The 21,686-nt window shown below is 46.2% G+C and overlaps 1 protein-coding gene across 1 annotated transcript in view; it reads right to left on the minus strand.

Annotated features, from left to right (window-relative positions):
• dsd (attractin-like protein dsd) overlaps nt 1–9,421 on the minus strand; it is a 73,960-nt gene extending 64,539 nt beyond the window's left edge. The window contains exons 1-3 of the mRNA XM_089578491.1: nt 9,136–9,421; nt 7,102–7,302; nt 2,860–2,985 (exon numbers count right to left, since the gene is read on the minus strand). Coding sequence (XP_089434617.1) covers nt 2,860–2,985; nt 7,102–7,302; nt 9,136–9,389 — 581 coding nt within the window. The 5' untranslated portion in view covers nt 9,390–9,421. The remainder of the gene's footprint in view (nt 1–2,859; nt 2,986–7,101; nt 7,303–9,135) is intronic.
• Nucleotides 9,422–21,686: the final 12,265 nt, after the last annotated feature.

The following is a 21,686-nucleotide window of genomic DNA, read 5'->3' on the forward strand; positions in this document are numbered from 1 at the left end:
AGCGCATTCTATTTTTCTCCACAAGTTCCACTTGAGCCAAAGGACTCTGGACAAACTGTCTATTGAGTCACTACCCACTGGTTATAGCTATGCAAACAACTCCAACATTAAACCAACAATTAAGTCAAATGACCACAGCAAGACTTCGACATGACATTCAAAGGTCTTTTAGACACATAAGCATGCAATCTTGCACCTAAGCCCTAGCAAATGGTAAAGAATAGTGATGAAAAATGATGCAACTAACAGTCCTGATGTTGCCACAGAGCAACAAAAAATTTTAAGTTCGCGAAAATATCATGAATGAAATGCAATGTATTTCAACAAAAGAAAAAAAAAGCTGATTTTATAGTCACCTAAGAGTACTTCACAATTAAGGACAACATTTTTGCTAGACTGACTATTCCTATGTCCTCTTAAGTCAACAGATGTACCATGTAACAGCACTGCAATTACCTCAAGTCTAATGAAATGAGGATGTCACAAGTATTGAAACACCTATGTAATATGTATACTTAACTCAGTGACACAAGCACTTTTACACATTCAATTTCAGCTTTCTGTTCTGCCTCATATAAACAGCACAGAATAAACATTTGAATCCAGTTCAGATCAAACCACAGGAAAGTGCTACTCTGTTGCGTTCTCTTCCCTGAAGAGAGTTCAAAGAGTACAGACACCAAATTTTGGATGTATGTTTGTTTTTCTTATGGAGTGATGCGTTGCACAATCGTACACATGAGTCATTACAGGGTATTCACTTACACTAGCAGAATAATTAACCGGATTTATTTTCTAGTGTCATTGCGGTTTCAAAAGACAAAAAATGGCTGTGATGTCTTAGGCAATTTGAGGTCACATGAGCCACGCAAAAACTATGATATAATCTCTGCTTGTTAATTTTTTGTCCTTCCAACTCTTGGGCAGGCTTGTGCAAGAGTTGCAATAGCCTATGGTGGTAGTCTACATAACCTAAAAAAAAGTAGAATAATGAATGAGATCTAAATGTTAAATATACAGCAGCTGCACTGTTATATTGAGCTCTATTCAAGATATTACGAAACGGAGTATAAAACACCAGCTATTAAACCAAAAACTCTGAGACAAACTGAAAAATACAGCATAATGTGAATTTATACTGATTACGGTTAAAGGATGAGACACTACTATGCACCATTTATGTTCAATTCTATACCACCTAAACTAAACAATATGACCAGCCTGAAGAGAGCCAGGAAAGAAAGAGTTCGTGCCTTCCATCTGCATTTTCTAGTTGACACTTTTTCCCTGTTCCATTTATGTCACATATAGACACCTATGTATGATTCCCTTTGCTTTGTATCGAGCTGTTCTTCTTTATTTTCACATGTACATCTACTACTGACGTTTTTTTTTATTAATGCAAACATGCATTACTTCAATACTTCTAGTGTATACCTTCTTTTGTTACGTTGAATTTAGCACATATTCACTGTATTGTTCAACAAGATTTAATGTCTGTATTTTTAATTTTTGCCTGAACTTGTTATGTGCATTTTCCTTTTTTCTTTTGCATGCATACGTTACATTCACTTTTACAGCTCCATTGAATCTGTAGGTCACTTAACTGATCTGCCCGCCTGCCCACAAGCACTGTGATTGTACACGTAAACAAGAGAAAAATACGTACAATAAAGTACTGTTACTGTTATTATTAAAACAAAGAAAGCAGCAGTCATACATTAATAGGCATAATGCTGTATGCCTTGTGTGACCTGAATGCGTCTTTTACATCAAAGTCGTTGTTTGGCTGTTGAAAGCAAAACTGAAACAGCGTGAAAGAAAAAACATTCAATTATAAATTATTTGCCACTTGTTCACGCAGTCCACATGGCTGCCTATATTTTCTAATGTGCTATGCATCAATCTAAACAGAAAAAAAAAAAAACTAAAATTTGGTGTCTCTACTCCTTTAAATTTTGGCACACACAAGAACATCACACACCTGGAAAGGCACAGTTTATACATTAAAATGAACTCAAAAACAGACTTTAAGATGTCTGACACTGAGAGTCAAACCAATTAACATTTTCTGAGCTTTAAAAGTTGACAACAGCCCACTTCCTTTTTTTTTAAATGCACAGTGGACTAAGTCATTCAATAAAATAACCCAAAAAATTCTCATAAAATTTTCAGTTCCTTACTGAAAGCTCTGTGCCACTTCAAGAACTAGAAATTTGCATGCACTGCTTTATTAAAACAAAAGCACGTACACAAGCACGTGCACGTACTAGGACACATGCTTTAAAGCTATCAAGATAAGCATTGCATCTCAAGCCCCCTTTCAGCATGCTCCTAGAATACATAACCAGACATGACTAAAGTCCAGAGGACTTCCAGACAACCAAATACCTCCAGAACTGTGAACAATGAATGGCTTGATGTTCCTAAGTGGCGCCACCAGCAGACTAACACGACAAATTTCGGATTACAGAGCAGAGCAGGAAAATGTCAGAGAGAGAGGAAAGGCCTCTCCAAGTTGATATGCAATGCAAGAAAAGGAAAAACAAAACTGGAGATAGACAGCACTAGCAAACTAAAAGGTACTAATGAGAACAGAACCACATGCTGAGAAAGCTTCAAAAACAGTAAAAAGACCATCATGTGACCCCCCCCCCCCCCCCCCCCCCACAAATAAAAAAAAATATTAGAAAACAGCAGTTAAGAAAGTTCAATCAAAGATGAGCAAAGAACAGGGGTGGTATTAGCTCTGCCTACTGCTCTTTTTAACACTGTTTATGCTTTCAGAGCCTGATTCAGTCATAATGGACTGCCACATTTGAATGACTTCAAAGATAAAAAAGAAAGCGAGTTACGCACCTGTAAGTTAAGTTAAATCCGCTCATATTATACACAGCGTCACTGTAAAAATGAACAAAGGCACTCCCAGAATGAGTGACAATTTCAGGAAGCTTTGTGGAACTTCCTTTTGACAAGAGGAGGCCACTGAAAAAAGATGACAGATAAGAATATGTTAAACGCAAATCCCGAACAGCCTCAATACACAAAATATGAAACCTGTGAAGCGTTACCAACTTCCCATCAACAGCACAAAATGATCAAGTTCTTTTAAACCACCCCAGATAGATGTCAAAAAGGACAACACACATTACAGGTTCAACACAAGACCAACCAAAGCAGTCAGTTTTTCATTACTTTGTTCCCCAGAGAACAACACATAGCCAAGCTTTCAGACATAACATATCACTTGTTCTCAGAGCACCTAAAATATAAGTCCGCAGAATAAACCAACTCTTTCCAGATGGCACATTACTCCACAGTCCCTACTTTGATATATGATACACATTTAAAAAAAAAGGGAGGAGGGGGGGAACAAACTGCTGCCAAAAATTAACGACAAAAGCAAACCAGCACAGAAATCACACATCCTATTTAAATAATGTAAATGACTGCTCCATTTCAACAGCCCTGAACCCAAATATACAAAAGGTTGATTTTACACCACAAAAATTGATGTTACAAAAACTCAGACAATTTACCCCATGGGAGGAAACAGTACAAGTAGACAAAAGATACATTAAACATTTCAACCAAAGTGCCACACTAGGACTAGAAACTAGGACTGAAACTAGCTGGTTCCGGACTTCAAAAAGTTTTTCCTTGCCTCAAACAAAATTAACTCCAATTAAAATTTCTAGATTAAAAGCAACGAAGTTGGTGTGCATAATGAGCCACCTCATATATTTTTATTTGGAGAGCCTTGATCCTTAATTCAGGTCTGAATCTCAGGAAAAATTCACTTTCTGCAAATTTGTAAATAATTTTCTTAAAAGTACTCTGTTCCACAATTTCATATTATTTTTAGCATGAACTACTGCAACACATGAAAGTAGGGGCAAGTTATTGCGGCTGAAAAGTCAACGATGTTTATTTAAAAATTTCTGAAAACGCAGCAATTTTTTTTTACCGAACCAAGAGAATGTGGAAAATTCTTGAGTTTCATTATTGAAGTCACATGAAAGAGCAATGCAAGTGAAATATTTTAAAATAATATTTATCACTGTACCGTTTCACATTCGATCTAAAAATTTTTAACTCCAACCAACTTTTGCTTCTTCATGGAAACATCAAAGACCACTCAAGTGAGCAAGAAATGTTATTTGAGAAAAATACTTCATTAAAACTTCATTCATACAACTGTCAACTAGTCAACTTTTTTCACAAGAATCAGCGGTCTGGGACATTTCGAATGGAATGACCCTGCTTTGTTCTTTTTGATTAAAAGAATATAGACACCTAATTTTGGTGGCATGTTTTATTCTCTACAGTGATGCTGGAGACACTACTAAGCATGAATCACCATGTGGTATTCGCCTGCAACTGCTAAATAATTTATAACCGAATTTTTCTGTCATGCTGTTTCCGTTCCAACAGCTGAACGATGGCTGTGACGTCAAAGAGTGGTTATATGTCACATGATGAAAAACATCGATATAATCGCTGCTTTGTCATTTTAATTCACTGCAGTGCTGTAGCCAGCCTTCCTCAAGGGCTGGAATGACAATGAATGCAGAAGCAGCGATTATATTGCAGTTGTGTCGTGCCTCCCGTAGCCTATAATTTCTCTTTGACGTCACAGCCATTGTTTGGCTGTGGAAACCGAAACAGCACGAGAAAGAAATTCAATAATAAATTATTCAGTAGTCATAGGAGGATATCACATTGTAGTCCATGTGTAATAATGCCTTAGACATCATTACAAACAAGAAAACACGCATCCAAAAGTTAGGTGCCTGTATTCCTTTAATGGTTATTTGTCCTTCATTAACGCTTTTATTTACAGCAAATACAAGATGCTTAGGACATCAGCATTACTTTCTGGTAGTAACAGTGAAAAAACACTTTGTACTTAAATAACACATTTTGTGCACTAGATGCCTTTGGGTAAAATGTAGCTGCTCAGCACTAAACATGTCACCAACCAAACTTGTGTGGAATCAAAATATCTGCAATATTTTTTCTAAATATGAGAGAATGTATAGAAGCAAGATAGTTATTACACCATATCTATAATTATTATCTACCTACACACAAAAGCTACGGTTACGGCACAGCACTTTGTCATTGATGCTAGAAACATGACAGCATTAAATGCTTTCCAGATTTTGAATTGTTTCATGCTGTTCTTTTTTACATAAGACACACGCTGGGACAGCTGCTCATGTTGCCTACACGCGAAGAGAAACTGCACATAAAATAAAAAAGCACACATCACAACAGTGCTAGTACTTCTCTAGGTCAATTCTGACGGTATACTATCAGCAACAAATGAAATGCTAACAAGACAACTGAAACACTAACAGCAAAATAAGAAGCTCCTAGCCGGCGAAAGCTCAATACTAGCAGGGGGTAATTTCACTTCAAAGGCACAAAAGCTGCCAATTAGAAGTGTTCATCAACCTCGCTTGTACTTCCTCTCGAGGAGCTAATATGTTGGTATTTTTTGTTGGCACTTCAGTGGTTCTCTTGTTCGCGTTTCGTTCATAGCCGACAGTTAATATGTACTTGTTAATGTACTAGGCACTTTAATATGTCTACACAGACTGTCTCGGTTCATAAAAGCCAGCGAAAATGAGCAGGTCGAGTCCAGAAAACATTCTTGCAGCTAACCTAGAAGCGGGCAAGATAAATGGGTAATCGAGGCCAGATGCTAAACCTATCAATGATCGATAATAAATCATAAGCATAAGTGAAACTAGGGCAAAGAACCTAGATTTGCCTCCCTGACACAGCATACAAGTGAAAGGAAACTTTAAAAAATGTCTGAGCCAAGCTCAACTTTCACCTGTGTGTCACGCATAGTCTGATGCTTTAGATAAGCAGCTTGCAACATGATGAGGGCACCGTTCAGTTTTACGTGTTAACCATGAACTGACTTGAGTGTGCTCTTAGTTGATGAATACAAGTACCAAATGCAAATGAAAAAATTTTTGTACGATTCTGAAGAAAGAATGCCTCAAAGGAGCAAAGCCAGAGGCTTGGAGCATGAAGCCAGCTAAGAACCAAGTTTGCCTTCCCATGCTGAAAGTAGTGCCACAGAGGATGTCACTACCACTGTTTCAGTGATACCTTGGTCACGCAAACACTTTCGATACTGACCAAATCAATTAGGACCAAATTTAATGCACAGTCGACACTGCCACACAGCCATTATTTTCTGAAGCATAATCAAGATTTTTTATTTGGACTGAAAAGTTGCTACTGCTATCTTTGTACAAACTTCTTGCTTGTGCATAATTCAAAACTTACACAGCAATATTTGCTTTTACTTTACTTGATAATGACCCCCTTTTTTTTTTTGCTGCAACTTGTACGACTACAGGTGCATGCCCGTAACCTTTGGCATGTAGAAGGCCAATGCACCACTAAGGATTGACTGGGCACGTGCAACAGCGTGGTATGTCGAGCGTGTCTAAAACTTCAATAGGGATTGCACCCAAACGGGATCAAAAGTGATCATGTGATAGTGGTACAAATTTACAGCACGATGCAAAAAGGCTTTTCATACCAATTAGTACAGGGCTATCACAAAATAAAATTTTATCCATGCCACACAGGCACTGTTTATATTACTTGTTAAGCGCACTGAGCTGAATTACGGAAAGCATTAAAAATTAGACACATTGAAACCAAAAATTAGCAAAAAGAAATGCATGAAGAAAAAGATAGTGGGAAACTAGAAGTTGCCTGCGACCTGTATGGAGCTTTGCACACAACCACTACAGTACTGCAAACCAACATCACCCTGCATAATTATCAACAAAATGTCTGATTATAAACACACACCACATTTAAACACACAGCAAGAATACTTCGGCACTCAAACATCCCCAGAGTTTGAGACACATTAAAAAGCGATATAGTATCACTGAAAATCAAAGAAAAAACACACTGCCTCAGTGTGTTTCTTCTTTAATTTTCAAAAACACCACCTGCCTCATGTTCAGGGTTGGCAGGTTGGGATCCAGACTAATAAAAGAAAAGCCTCAGAAGAGGAATAAAAAGTAAGATTTGCAAATGAGATGAGAAAAGAGGACTTGCCTGTATGCCGCCACCATGGGAGCAAACATGGAGTCACCGTCATACACATACAGATGGTCCCAGCCACACTCAGTCTCAAAATGTGTAAACTCAAACCTAATAGTCGCATTGCGGATGCCACTCTCAATGAGCCAAGTACACTTCATGTCTTTGCTGTAGTTGCCTATCCCATTGGTTATTACCCCATTTGGCTCTGTCAACCTGCAAGACAAGAAAACAAGGGTTTTATTCCTGAGATTCCTCCATGTTTTGAACAATAGAGGCTGCACCAATATATATGAAGACAACACATCCCCAAGAAGTTTAATGAAGTAAAGAGAAGGTACAGAAGGTAGCTGAATCCCAGTACAGAGTGCATACAAGAGCTAATGAACAGAGGTGGTGATGAATAGATGTGTGTTGAGATGCTCACAGATAGACGAAATGACGCACAAGCTAAGAGGGATGCCGTAGTGGAGGGCTATGTATTAATTTAGACGACTTTGGATTATTTGACGCACTGACAGCACTCGGCACATAGGCACCTTTTGAGTTTCGCCACCACTAAGCCACTGCAGCGAGTGAATATGGCTGTATTTTGTAAAGTAGCACTCACAGTAGTCAACGAAACTGACAGGCTTCCTAACAGTCAATGGTGAAAGGATTCATTGCAGCAACAACAGGGTCATCTCAACACTGAGGCATCAGCCAGCCAGATTACTCACATGCACGGTCAAGAGAAACCTGGCATTATTATGTTATGAAAGTCTTTACCAACAACAGGGCTGCAAACTGATTCAATACAGCTTGTTTCAACACTGCAGCTTGATTGTGGTAAGCTAGAGAAGAAACTACGAAGGAAGTTTAAAATAAATATGCAAGAAAAATAACTGGAAATTTCATCAACTGCTTTACAAAACACTTCCAGAAAAAGACACTCCCACCAAAGCAGCTGATGTTTACTTGCTGCCTTATACAGGCAGACAAAGCATAACACATTTTCAAGAGAAATAATTCAACAAGTTTACTGTGAACCATGCATAAATATGATAACGCCATTAGCATGTATGCAGCGTGCTAAAGATAATCCTATTTTATTTGACTAATTATAATGTACTAACAGAAGGGCCTAAGCATTTATAGTTTGGAAAATGTTGCACCACAAAGCTACCGAGAAGTGCACATTTACCCAGACCAAGTATACAACCACGCCATGTCATGTGAAGGTAGTTGGCTAAATTTGCACATAATTAGTAAATGAAAACCAGACAAACAGAACTCCAGCCACTTTGTAAACAAACACTTCGCACCAAAAGCATCGTGCACGAAGGTTTAGAATTGACAGACACTTCCGAGTTTCCTTGAAAACGAAAAAGTCGACAGCAGAACAGAAACTGCGCATTGCACGCGCCTTAGCAATGATAATTATTTCTACGATACTGGACGCGTTGTAGCGTTTTCCGCAAAGCCGGTCCAAACACCCGTTTATCAAGAAACGCAATGCTCCTGATGCGCTGAACTCCGACACGACAGATGCTAACAAGCCGTGCGCCGCTCGCAGCATATAACGCCCACAGCATCGAACCTCCACCTGTTACTCAATTGACTGCTGCACCGATGCTGCTACTGTGCACAAAGCTTCGACCTGCATATGAGCCGTTCATTGCAGATCGCAGATTTGGGATCGCAATTTGAACGCCGCGTGCAGAACAGAGCGCAGCCGCCACACGCCTCAGAGGCAAGCGCTTCTGCGCTACCATCATTTTAACGGCATCCCAGTCTTCCAAGCCCCATTTCACCTCATGTGCCGTCGCTACTTAACACTTCCCTCAGCTGCAACTTGCAATCGCTATGTCAGTGCCACGCGGGCATGGATAAAAAGCAATGCTTGAGGTGCATCGAGAAAGAGACATCAGAAAAGAGGGCATCACCAAGACCACCGCGAAGGCATGGCGCACGGAGCGACGCTCCGCACAGCACCGGACGGTTTCCTAGTGGCGGATCACCGCTTGACAACGGCACTGTGCAAATGAAAGAGCAGAAATATAATTTTACCTCACTCGACCACCACACCGTTGACACCCAGGGCCCTGCCAGCCAGGGTAACATAAACAACGTCCGTCCCCCGTACAGTTCCCGTGCCAGCACTCTGTATCACCGCAAAACGTCCTTTGGGCGTCGGAGAGCTGCCATGCGCACAGTAAGAGCACGAAGAGTATCATTAGCCAGCATCGTGGATCAAACAGGTGAAGCCGTTTTCTTCTAGACTTTCTTCTAACCATACAAAAGCAGATAACAAATTCCATCATCGGAGTGCCATGTCCTCGGATATTTGGGCGGACGTGGGAAAACACCGCCAGGGTCGCTGTTGTCATCTGCATCAGTAGGCGTAGTTCACTGACCCAAAAATTCGATTAGACGCAGGTTTAAATGTGAACTTTATCGGAGCGTTATAAAAAAAAACAATCTCGCGTAATACATGCAATGAAAGCTATGCAGTGAGAAAAACTGCGGCGTAGTTCCCATATTGGCGCCATTTTTAAAGTGGGCAACAGCTGATCGTATACAAATGCAGTGCATATAAAATAAACTAGGAGTAACAGCATAACTCAGGCGCTCAAGGAGAATATATGCTTAAGCTGTGTTAGCTCCCACAAATTTTTGGTATTGTTGAACCTCCAGCTTCTGCATTATGATCCTCATGCTCGAGCAACCTTCCTCATTTTAAATAAAAGTTTCCTCTCTCTCTCTCTCTCATGCTACTGAACTGTAATGATGCGGGTAATTGTCTCCGCGTTGCCACTTTGCACCCAGCGTGCCTAGGAACGACTTAAAATACAAAAAGCACTGCAGCTTGTATCTGAGGGCTGCTATGGTCAGTGCATGGACCAGCTTTGATGCGGAAAACTGAATATAATGCTGCAAGAACGTAACCAAATAGAAGTGGGGAGGCAGTTTCCTTCTCTCCCTCACCTCACACCCCCAAGATGACCTGTCACATGCGTTACATTCTCCCCACAAATAAATTTCGGGCTTCACCACTGAATTCCAGACGTGTAACCGCATTTTTGTAGCAGCAATAAAAGAGTACAAAGTCAATGAACAGATGAAAATTGTGTAAACCCAAATGAACACTGACAACTCGGTGTTTTGTTAGAAGCGCATGCATTGCAAAAAAGGGGGAGGAAAATTAATGAACGCATCGAATTTTAGAGCCGACGGAGAGTGCATTTAGTATGTATTTGCATTTGTGTCCATGTTGAGTAAAACCCTAGTTCATCTCGATAAAATATTCGTCTCCATAATATATATATATATATATATATATATATATATATATATATATATATATATATATATATATATATATATATATAGCGTGTCCGCTGCAACAACAAAATCTAAATCAACTACGTGCCATTTTTTTCAACAAAAGGTTACAAAGATGAAAGAAGCGTAGTTTTATGCCTTAACCACATTGCGTCTGACGGAAAATCTCCCTTCACCGCCACGCCGCCTGCGTCAGAGCTGCGCAGGGCTGATGCTAAATTAGCTTTAATGTGGTTTGGGGACGTGGCATGGGGTGTGTGGGGAGGAGACCTCCCTATGTACGCCTCGTAGCTCAGGGGGCGGAATCGGCAAAATTGCGTGTCTCCAAGCTACTTCTGTGGGGTTTCCTTCGCGGTGTGCCACGCCATGCACCGACGCTGCTAACAGAATTATATCCGGAAACAGAACGGAAGAAGGGACCGCTTTGGTCTTTCCCTCTCTGCTGCGAACGAGGAGCAAGTAAAACAATACACACAGGAGGCGATCGCACACACGCCGTACTTCTCCGTCGGAGGCAACCGCGCCTTTCCGTTTCCTCCTGCACCTAAATGCAACGCGGCTAAAAAAACAAAGAGGGAGAGGGGGGTCACACGAACGAAAGGCAAACCAGTCTCCCGTCATCGCGCGGCACCGGGAAGGCGTCCGCGCTCGGCGTGGAAAACGGTGTAGCGCCACCGAAGCGTGCGCTACGTGGCGGCTTTTCCGGAAACCTGCGCGGCCGCCGCTGGCCGGGGTCACGTCGCCGCCGCTCCCGGCGCAACTGCTAGGCGCACTGCAGCGAGGTCGCCTTTTCCCGATGCCGCATTGTTTGGAAACAGGCGACTTCGGGACCAGTGCAGTGTCCGACAGCGCAGCGTTCAATTTCTTCAAAGATTGTATAAGTGGATCAGGTTGGGGATTGTGAAGCTTAATTTATTCGAATAATTTTTGAAAACAAAGAATTCGCAAGCATACGAACACTCATTTTGAAAAATTCACAGACCACTCCGCGATTCTCCCGAGCAGCCTACGGTCCTTCGTTCTGTTGTTTTTGCGGCACTGTTGGTAGCCCGTTTAAGTGAGGAAAACTGTCCTCTTTTTATATTCACGAAGCGGCAATAATGTCACAAAATAGATTGGGAAGGTGCTCGCGCCTGTCGCTAAAGTGGCCTGCGAAATTTACTAAACGGTATAGACCAGAACACGAAAGAAATTTGAGTGCCGTCATTTTGAAAGCGCTGTGGAGCCATCTGTTGAACGCGGACTTTCGGGCTGCCACACAAGGCGTCACGACACTGGGCGCATACGGGAGCAGTGGTTAAACGGCGCTATTGGAACGCTGCACGGCGCCGTAATTGAAGACATAATTTGCAGTGGTGAAGTTACTCTCCTGCGAATTTAAGCGAGGCCATTGCGTCCACTGGCGGTGGGCCTGATTGTCCACCACCAGGGCAAATGCCTCCGGCGAGTGCAAGAACTTCCCATGCGATTTTCTGGTTTATGGTTTAGGCGGGTTTAACGTCCGGAAGCGACTCAGGCTATGAGGGACGCCGTAGTGAAGCGCTCCGAAATTTCAACCACCTGATGTTTTTTTAACGGGCACTGACATCGTACAGTACCAGGGTGCCGAACCGAAATTTTTTCGGGTTCGGTTCAAGCTTTCAGGTTCGGCTTCACGGCTTTCGGGTTCAGTTCCGGGTTCGGCTCCAGAGCGACATTCCGTTCCGGTTCGAACCGGCTCGGACCGTGTTGAACCAGTTCAAACGGGTTCAGGACAAAAAAAAAATTAATCAACCTTGTTATGCAGTTGACTTTTTTCTTGTTCATAAATATATAAAATAAAAATGAAAAAAAATTGTTCAATGCGAGATACTCTCACTTTACCTAACCACTTTGTGTATGTCCGCGGCAAAAAGACGAATTTACGGCAACAGCTGCAAAATTAAATGAACTCGAAATGAATGTAAATCGGCTATGTATACTCTATAATCCGTCTGATGAGGTATAAGGCGAAAAACCGCTGGATTTTGCATCTACAAAACCCTCCAGCTTGAGCAGTTTCGGAGACCCCATCGCGCGAGTAATTGACCTCCCCTGAAGCTCGAGTCAGTCGGGAATATCTCGTACTCAGTGCAGTTACGCGGGCGCCGACATGACCGCCTCACACGTCCTCTACGTCCCCGCGCTGTATTGAGAAACGAAGCTGTCATGTATCGGCATGTATATACGGCACCTTTCCGTAGCCCCGAAACCGACTCCCCCCCCCCCTTTCCTACATGGTACGAGAATATTCTAGAACACCTCCACCGCCCATTCCCCAACCAACGAAAGAATAATGGGAGCACTGCCTCTCCCTAACATCCAGCTTACCAAAAATGTTTTATTTAAATCACCTCTTTAATATCGCCTTTGTGACTCGCGTTATATATCTCGGGCCCATATAACTCAGTATCTTCAAGAACACAGCTAATCGTGGCTTCTCTTTAGTACAGTGAGAAATTACGACTTTGACTTATTATGATGGCGTCGACCACTTTTGTTCTGATAAAAAGAGTATGATAAAAAAAAACACGCTTGGATGGGTTGAGAACGCTTCGTTTCTGCACGCACACAAATTTGCAACATCTTCGTTGTGATGTTGCGTTGCGGCATTCAAGAAAGTGCATGAATTGTGCGAGAAAGAAGGTATACTTGCACTACGTTGAATTTTTGTAACTTTTCCTGGGGCGCTAGCTATCAAAGAGGCTGTGCGTTTACATAATTTTTCGAGCCACTGATAGAGTCTGGTGAATCTGTCATGCACCATTTGTCCACTAACTTGTTTCAGGGCACTGACTTTCAAAACTACAAACAACCCCTTTCTGGCTGCTGTGTTTAATAGGCGACTAAGCGCTTGTCTGCCTTTTCTGCATGACATGGTCATGAGAGAAATTTGTGCTGATGCATTCGGTTTTCTCACACTTCGCTTTTCCTTAAGATACCTTTGCGACCTCTCCACAAGGCAGATGGCAAAGGTTGTGATCGGTCATTACTTCCTCTACCCACATATCTGCAGGGTTACCTAGCCTTTCTTTATACCAGTGTATTAAAGCGAATTCAGCGGATGTAGTTGAGCCCACTTATAGCGGCCGCAGATGTAACGAACGCTCGCTTATTACGAACAGGTGCGGTGCTACCATCAAAATATGCATAATGGCAGTGACAATTCCTCGCAGATACAACGAACAACTTTGGCTACACCACTCGGTTATATCGAACGAGGAGGCGCCGTGAACTACACTCCAAATTGAAGAGGTCGTGATTCCAGTAAGCGCGGAGATGAAAGAGCGCCTCTCAACCTTCACGACACCGCCCCGGAAAGACTGTAAAGAACATGTCGACCCAAAAATGCAATAAAAGGCGTCACTGCCGTGCGCAGCGCTAACCGGCGAGTCCGGTGACGGTAACGTAAACGCGGTAACGATATGCTAGCAACCGCCGGCCAAGCCTGCGTCGGTGCCTGCGTGTTCGCCGGCTGGGCAAAGTGGAAGGAGCGCGGTGCGCATGAGAAAGGGTGTGGGGACGCCTTCGTCCCCTGCGTTCACTTTCCCGCACTGCACCCCACTGTTGTTAGCTGCCCCCGAAAAGCACTCCCTTTAGTTTGGTTACTCTAGCTAACAGGGGAGGGCGCTCGCGTCGCAGCGACAGCAGCGCCACGGATGGCGTGTTTGGCCGCTCGCGCGCGGGGGAAGGCTAGGGCTTCTGCTCGGCGTGGGGAAGCGTGTTGGACGTTCACGCGCAAAGCTCCGCTCTTGGCCGCGGGCGTCCTCGTGTGGAAACTTCTTCCCCTCAGCTCGTTCCGTCGGGCCTCGGAGTTTATCCCTTTGCCCTACCGTGGGCGGACGTTCGCTCGTAGCCGTGCTGGTGAGTCGGACATCCTAGATTCCTCAGTGTATTTTGTTGCTAGCTGGCGTTATTGTTGCTATAGCAATAAATGCCTTGTTTGTGTCAGCCATTGTGTCGTTCCTTTGTTCCCGTAGAGCACGGCCCGCCGTGGTCGGCGTGCGCTCAGTAGCGTACGCGACCACGGGGTGGGGTCCGCGCGGCTTTGAACCATGTCAGCCGCGCTTAAGCGGGGAATACGCATTTATCCCCCCCATTTCAACCCCACATCTGGCGCCCAACGTGGGGCCTGCTCTTGGAACATTGGACGACAGTCTGTTCGGTTCGAGGAACGCTCTTTGTCCGGACTTGACAAGTGCTAGGCCTAGAGTGAATTTTGATCGCTAGGACCTGCGGCATGCTTTCTTGAGTGCGAGGTCTATTGCGCTGCAGCGTGTTTGAACTTTTCGACATGCTCAGCATGTTTTTTTGTGAAGTTTTCTTCCTGGAGTTTCTTCAAGAACCACTTGGTCCGCATCGAGGGAGCGCGAGGCCTAGCGCCCGCGGAGTTGCCGAGCCCGAAGCGAGTGAGTACGGAAGCCGCGTGGGTGGTCCGAGTTTTCTGTATATATTTTCTCGCTGTCTCTTTTTCGACTCTGGGAGTCGCGGCTCTGGGAGCCGGGTGGCCTGGGGCCACGGGTGCCGTAACGAGCTCGCTGGTATTGCAGCTCGGCACCGGGCGTTCCGACACCGTCCGATACGGTGGGCGCCGATCACTCAGCAGCTGCTTCGTGCAGTGAGCGGGGAGGACCACCCCACAACGCTGATGTTTCCTCGCGGCTGCGCGCACGAAACCCGTTTCGGGTCTTTCTTTTGTTGGGGGTCGTCGACCTCCACAGTGGTAGTGAGGCCTAAGGCTATTCATAGCTGCCTGCACCTTGTCAAAAGTGACACGACCACCGGACCGTGGTATTGAGAGGGGGCGCACTTTGCTGGCCCACCCGTTTGTTTAACCTCGCATGAACCGAGCATTCTCGTTCAACTCAAAAAGGGCTTTGTTCACTCGAACTTTGCGTTGCACAGCCGCCCGACACGTTTTGCTAGCGAGTTGAGCATTGAGCCACGTGGCCCTTGTGTACGCCGTTTCCCCTCCCGTGACCTACGTTAAAGGCATGCGGAGTGTGTTTTGGCAATCTTTCAGATCCAGTGGAGCCACTCCGGCTTGCTGGCGTGTGCACATCGTCTCGCTGCCGCCTGCTGCGACGGAGCGGCCTGTATCCTGTTCGCCGCATCCATCCGGGGCAGCCGTGGCGAGACCAGACAGCAGCCACCTCCGGCTGCTGCTGCCCTGGCGACTACTGCGGAATCTTGGCCTGCAGTGGTCAACCGGCCCTCCTCTTCGCGGGCCTGCGGGCACATAGCCCGCGGGCCGTGCGAGTCGTCCCAGCGGAGACCTTCACGCCGCCTTCGGAATACCGCGGAAGACTGCGTGCACCCTGTCGGCGTGACCTCCGCTGCACGACCTGCCTCAAGTGCATGAAGACCAGGAGACTCCTCCATAGCATGTAACTTGCAGGCGCGTGGGTCTATTTAAGGTTGGGGGGATGTGGGGACGCCTTCGTCCCCTGCGTTCACTTTCCCGCACTGCACCCCACTGTTGTTAGCTGCCCCCGAAAAGCACTCCCTTTAGTTTGGTTACTCTAGCTAACAGGGGAGGGCGCTCGCGTCGCAGCGACAGCAGCGCCACGGATGGCGTGTTTGGCCGCTCGCGCGCGGGGGAAGGCTAGGGCTTCTGCTCGGCGTGGGGAAGCGTGTTGGACGTTCACGCGCAAAGCTCCGCTCTTGGCCGCGGGCGTCCTCGTGTGGAAACTTCTTCCCCTCAGCTCGTTCCGTCGGGCCTCGGAGTTTATCCCTTTGCCCTACCGTGGGCGGACGTTCGCTCGTAGCCGTGCTGGTGAGTCGGACATCCTAGATTCCTCAGTGTATTTTGTTGCTAGCTGGCGTTATTGTTGCTATAGCAATAAATGCCTTGTTTGTGTCAGCCATTGTGTCGTTCCTTTGTTCCCGTAGAGCACGGCCCGCCGTGGTCGGCGTGCGCTCAGTAGCGTACGCGACCACGGGGTGGGGTCCGCGCGGCTTTGAACCATGTCAGCCGCGCTTAAAGGCCCGTTCACACTTGCCCAAAAATCCGGCGAGCGAAGGGGATTCGCTCGCCGCAAAAACAAGGACCTGTTCTCACTTGTTCACGCTCGAGCGAGGCGGATCCGCCGCGCCGCTGCTGTTTCTCGCCTTTCCACACCGCTTTGCTGATAGCGGCATACACAGATATAGTGAGAAAAGAGCATAAATTTACGCTGTATGCGTACCATAAGTGTATGCATGCTTACGTACGTTAAATGCAGGCGCATTCTCACTTTTAGTGCAGTGTATGCTAGCACAGACGCCAAAATAGACTTTACCTATAGTGGTGCCATCTGGTTGTCAGGGCGGGAACCATTACTGTCAAAGAACCGACTCTGCTGTTAAGCCTAGAAGCGGCAGAATCGTCTCTCGGAATAAAAAAAAAAAAGTAAGTTTATCACTTATACGTCTTCGTAGAGGCGAGATGAGACGAAGCGAAATACCTGTGCCGAATTTCTGGCCAGTGAACGCACTGAAAAAGGCAGCAACAACGAGAATTCAATCCGAAGCGACGGGTCCGGCTTCGAAAAGCGCCGCCATGTTGGTCGCCGCGCGGCGGAAATGGGTCCAGCCCGATCGCCCTCGCCGCGCCGCTTTCCGCGTCGCTCGGCGTCAAAAGCGGCCGAATCCGCTTCGCTCGCCGGATTTTTTGACAAGTGTGAACGGGCCTTAAGCGGGGAATACGCATTTATCCCCCCCATTTCAACCCCACAAGGGGCATCGTCGAAAGCAAAGCTACTGACCATGGTCGTGGATCAATTAACAGCAGCGATTTGAGAATTTTTAAAGCCTTGCTGGCCATGCTGGTCCATGCATAGCCTGCATGCTCAGTCGGCTCCATCGTTTGCGCTGCTACCACGCGCAGGCAGCATCATACAGCGGACAGTGCAACTGATGCACTCGGTGCCACAAGCACTGCGCTACTTTCGTCGCTACATGAGCACAGGAACAACAGAAGCAGCTCAAAAACACATGTGACCAGACGCATGTAGATTTGTCAACGCTTCGTTGATCCACAGCTGGCCAGATGTATCCTCGGATAACTACGTTCTTGCGGACCACAAAATCGCAGAAGCGCGTGTTATGACGAAGACGTTGAACACCAAGTACGTACGAGCACTCCCGTATTGCAAGGAATTTGTTTATGTGGCCAACCTGCCACCAGCTGCCGTGTACCTAAATTTGATAGTTGGCAGCGAGGATCTCGACGAGGATTAAATGGCCGCCCTAGATATCCTGGAAGGAGCCGTGTCAGGCTTTGCTTTGCACAAGGAGGCGCGCATAACGCAGTTCTATATGAAATAAACGCCACTTTTAGCGGCCTTAGTATTTTTGTATGTTATACGGAGAGTCCACTTACTACGAGCATCTGATATAACGAACGGAATCCGTGGGACCGTCAGTTCGTTATAAATGGGTTCGACTTATTTTCAGTCGGCCGCAAAACCCTTTTTCAAGGTTAAGCCATGGACCTTACGCGTTAGGCCGTCTCTTAAAAAAGACATTGCGATCATGCCCTTCACTATAACATTTCTGTCTGCGATGAAAGACTCCGGAATTACGTGCGAACTCTTCGTGTTCATAGGACCGCTTAGCATGCCGCATGATGGATGAACACGATAAACTGCCTCGTTCGACGAGGTCACTGTTCAGAGAACAGTGCTCTTTAACGCAGGAGAAATATGCTGCGCAAGTTCAACCTCCGGACTGGCTCCAGAATTTTGATGTCAAATCCATGGATGTCATGGAATTTTGGTGTCAAGGGAGTCATGGTGGCGTAAGGACTTTTCCGAGATCTCTGAATTCGACGAGATCAAGCAAGGTACGAGGAGGTTCAGGGAGGTTCCCTGCAACAACGATAAAAAGAAGCCTCGGAGACGGCCGAGTAGCCTAAGGCATCTCTAAACGGAGCTCTTCTGTTGCGCCGCCATTGGTACGAATTCGACTCGGAATATGTATGCTCTTTTAGTTGTTGTTTTTACTGCGTAAGCAGTATGGCCTCCTTCCCCCAAAATAACCGCACTTTGTGTGCGTGCGTGCGTGCGAACGCACGCACGCCGTTGATGCACACTCTGGTGGGCGCACATCAAGGCACTCACTGTTAAAAATGCATCTTCAACAACCTTTACCCGTTCCCCCCCTCCCCCATCACCCATCTGTATTCGATGTAGCCGAGGCGGATTGTTGTGAATGCTCAACGTATGCCGTCGCCCAAGCGTTTTACGAAAAATCGCCAACAAGCATCAGCCTCTCGTATAAGACACCAAAAACCGGAAGTATGACAGCGAGAAGTATATATAGAGGGTCTGTTCTGAAAGTAGTAGGACTAAATTTTTGTAATAAAATTTATTCTAGAGAATAGTACAAACGATTAAAATTTTTTCTAAGTAGCACCCTTTTACACCTACGGGTTGCTTACAATGAGTTTTCCAGTTTTCGTACGCCTCCAGGAACGCCTGGACCGAAATGCTGCATAGCTCCCTCGTCACGGCCTGTTGAACCGCCTCTACCGATCCGTGATGTTTCCCCTTGAGCATCGATTTTATTCTCGGGAATAGAAAATAGTATGGCGGGGCCAAGTCGGAGCTGTAGGGGGCCTGAAGCAGCGTTGACGCCTTGTGCTGGGAAAAAATCGGGGTCCTCATTCACATGATGAAGAAGATCCTGGCAGATCGCTTTCCGGTTGGCCTTTTGCTCCTGTGACAACACTCCAGACACCAACTTCGCGCACACTTTCCTCATGGCTAAGTTTTCTGTCACGATCTCAAAAACTTGGGATTGAGGAATGCTCAGTCATCAGCAATCATTCTGATACTCATCCTACGATCACTGTTAAGTAAATGTTTCACTCGCTACCCAGTTTCGTTGGTCTTCCTGGTCGAAGGGCATCCGGAGCGGTCGTCGTCTTCCACTCTTTCCTGACCTTCTGAGAACAGCTTGTGCCATTCAAAAAAAAAAACACCTGATCTGCCCATGGCAGCGTGACCGTAGGTCTCCTTAATCATGTCTGAGTCTCTTTGCCCGTTTTACCAACATTTACACAAAATTTGATCGCGTATCGCTGATCCAGAACACGCTCTATGATTCTGCGTGACGAGACGTTTCGACAGGGGTTCACAGTTGTGGGGGTAAAAATGGGGGAGATAAACACGTTCTCCCCGTTTAAGCGCGGCTGACACAGTTCAAAACCGCGCGGACCCCACCCCGTGGTCGCGTACGCTACTGAGCGCACGCCGACCACGGCGGGCCGTGCTCTACGGGAACAAAGGAACGACACAACTGGCTGACACAAACAAGGCATTTATTGCTATAACAACAATAACGCCAGCTAGCAACAAAATACACTGAGGAATCTAGGATGTCCGACTCACCAGCGCGGCTACGAGCGAACGTCCGCCCACGCTAGGGCAAAGGGAAGCTCCGAGGCCCGACGGGACGAGGTGGCGGGAGTAAGTTCCAACCACGAGAGGCCCGCGGCACAGAGCGGAGCTTTGCGCGTGAACGTCCAACACGCTTCCCCATGCCGAGCAGAAGAGCCCTCGCCTTCCCCCGCGCGCGAGCGGCCAAACACGCCATCCGTGGCGCTGCTGTCGCTGCGACGCGAGCGCCCTCCCCTGTTAGCTAGAGTAACCAAACTAAAGGGAGTGCTTTTCGGGGGCAGCTAACAACAGTGGGGTGCAGTGCGGGAAAGCGAACGCAGGGGACGAAGGCGTCCCCACACAGTAGAAGCGACCTGCTCTCTTCAACGGCCCAGAGCCGACTGCTGATATTCCCCAGCATTCCCAATATCCCGCTTCAACGATCCTTCACGCGCAGACCGCCTTTCGTCCGCCGGTTCTCCCAGGAAAAAACCAGTCCTACTACTTTCAGAACAGACCCTGTAAGCCGCCAGACAGAGAATTCAAGGTCCAATAGTCCGAGAACAGCGGGATTAAGCCGCCCGCTAGCGACTGGTATCATTTTATTTTTATATAAGCAGAACATTTCAGTGAATTGGCGTAACGAAATCATTTCATCCCAGTTGCACCTCATTGCATTAGCATCTTTCTGGGCGTAATCACAATCACATGCCAGCGAGCGCATGCATTTCGGCATTGCCCCTTTGTGTAATCAGTTTTTAAGCATGAAATGCTTTTAGCTCCCGTTGTCGGCAGTGTGGTGACGTCACGCCGAGACCGAGAGCCATCATCCGGGCACTGAATTCCAGTCATCCGGGCTCTGAAACGAGAACATCCGGGTACCGTACGAGACTTAACGGGATTTAACGAGACTCTCTAAGCCCTCCTACGCGACCGGCATGCAAGCGGCGGTTGGTCTCCAAACGAGTCACAAAAAATAACTGCTGCCAGTGCCTTCTCAATGTTTATCAAGATATCAGTCGAGCTGTGCGTTTGATAATGCACGGAATTATAATTTCCGATTTCTAATAACGCGTGCAAAAAGCACATACATGCCACAATATTTAAGCATGAAATGCTTTTAGCTCCCGTTGTCGGCAGTGTGGTGATAGTCACGCCAAGACCGAGAGCCAACATCCGGGCACTGAATTCCACTCATCCGGGCACTGAAACGAGAACATCCGGTCGCCGTACGACATTTAACGAGACTCTCTAAGCCCTCCTACAGGACCGGCATACAAGCGCCGGTAGCTTCGCGCCGAACGGGTGGTGGCGTTCCTCCCTTCCTGTATGGTGCGGTTCGGGTGTCCACCGAGATGACAGAGAATTACTGCGCCATTTCCTTTCCTCAAAAAGCGTTTCGTTTAAAGGGCAACGCATCGCGCCGAACGGGTGGTGACGTTCCTCCCTTCCTGTACGGTGCGGTTCGGGTGTCCACCGCGATGACAGAGAATTACTGCTCCATTTCCTGTCCTCAAAAAGCGTCGCGTTCAAAGGACGAGGCATCACGCCGAACGGGTGGTGGCGTTCCGCGGACTGCCTGGCAGCGCTACAACATGCTGTCGCGTTCCACTCCTAAAGGCGAAGCTTAAGCGTCATTAATTAGCAGTTTATTAGTATTTAGTCATTAATCAGTCATTACACACTAATCAGTAATTTATCATTACTTCGTCATGAATTATGTGTGACGTAATCCAGTGGTAACATCACCAGTGTCACATACGCAAAGTGGTGCTGAAAACGCTTTCGCCTCTACGCACTTCGGACAGTTTCGAACGCGCTGCATATACATTCTTGTCAGGCCTGCGTCTCGTCGTGTCCGCGTGCGCTTCGCATTATGCCCGTAAACATTTCATG

Source organism: Amblyomma mixtum, chromosome 3 (genome assembly GCF_055824585.1).
Source record: "Amblyomma mixtum isolate Tamu chromosome 3, ASM5582458v1, whole genome shotgun sequence".
Lineage (NCBI taxonomy): Eukaryota > Metazoa > Arthropoda > Arachnida > Ixodida > Ixodidae > Amblyomma > Amblyomma mixtum.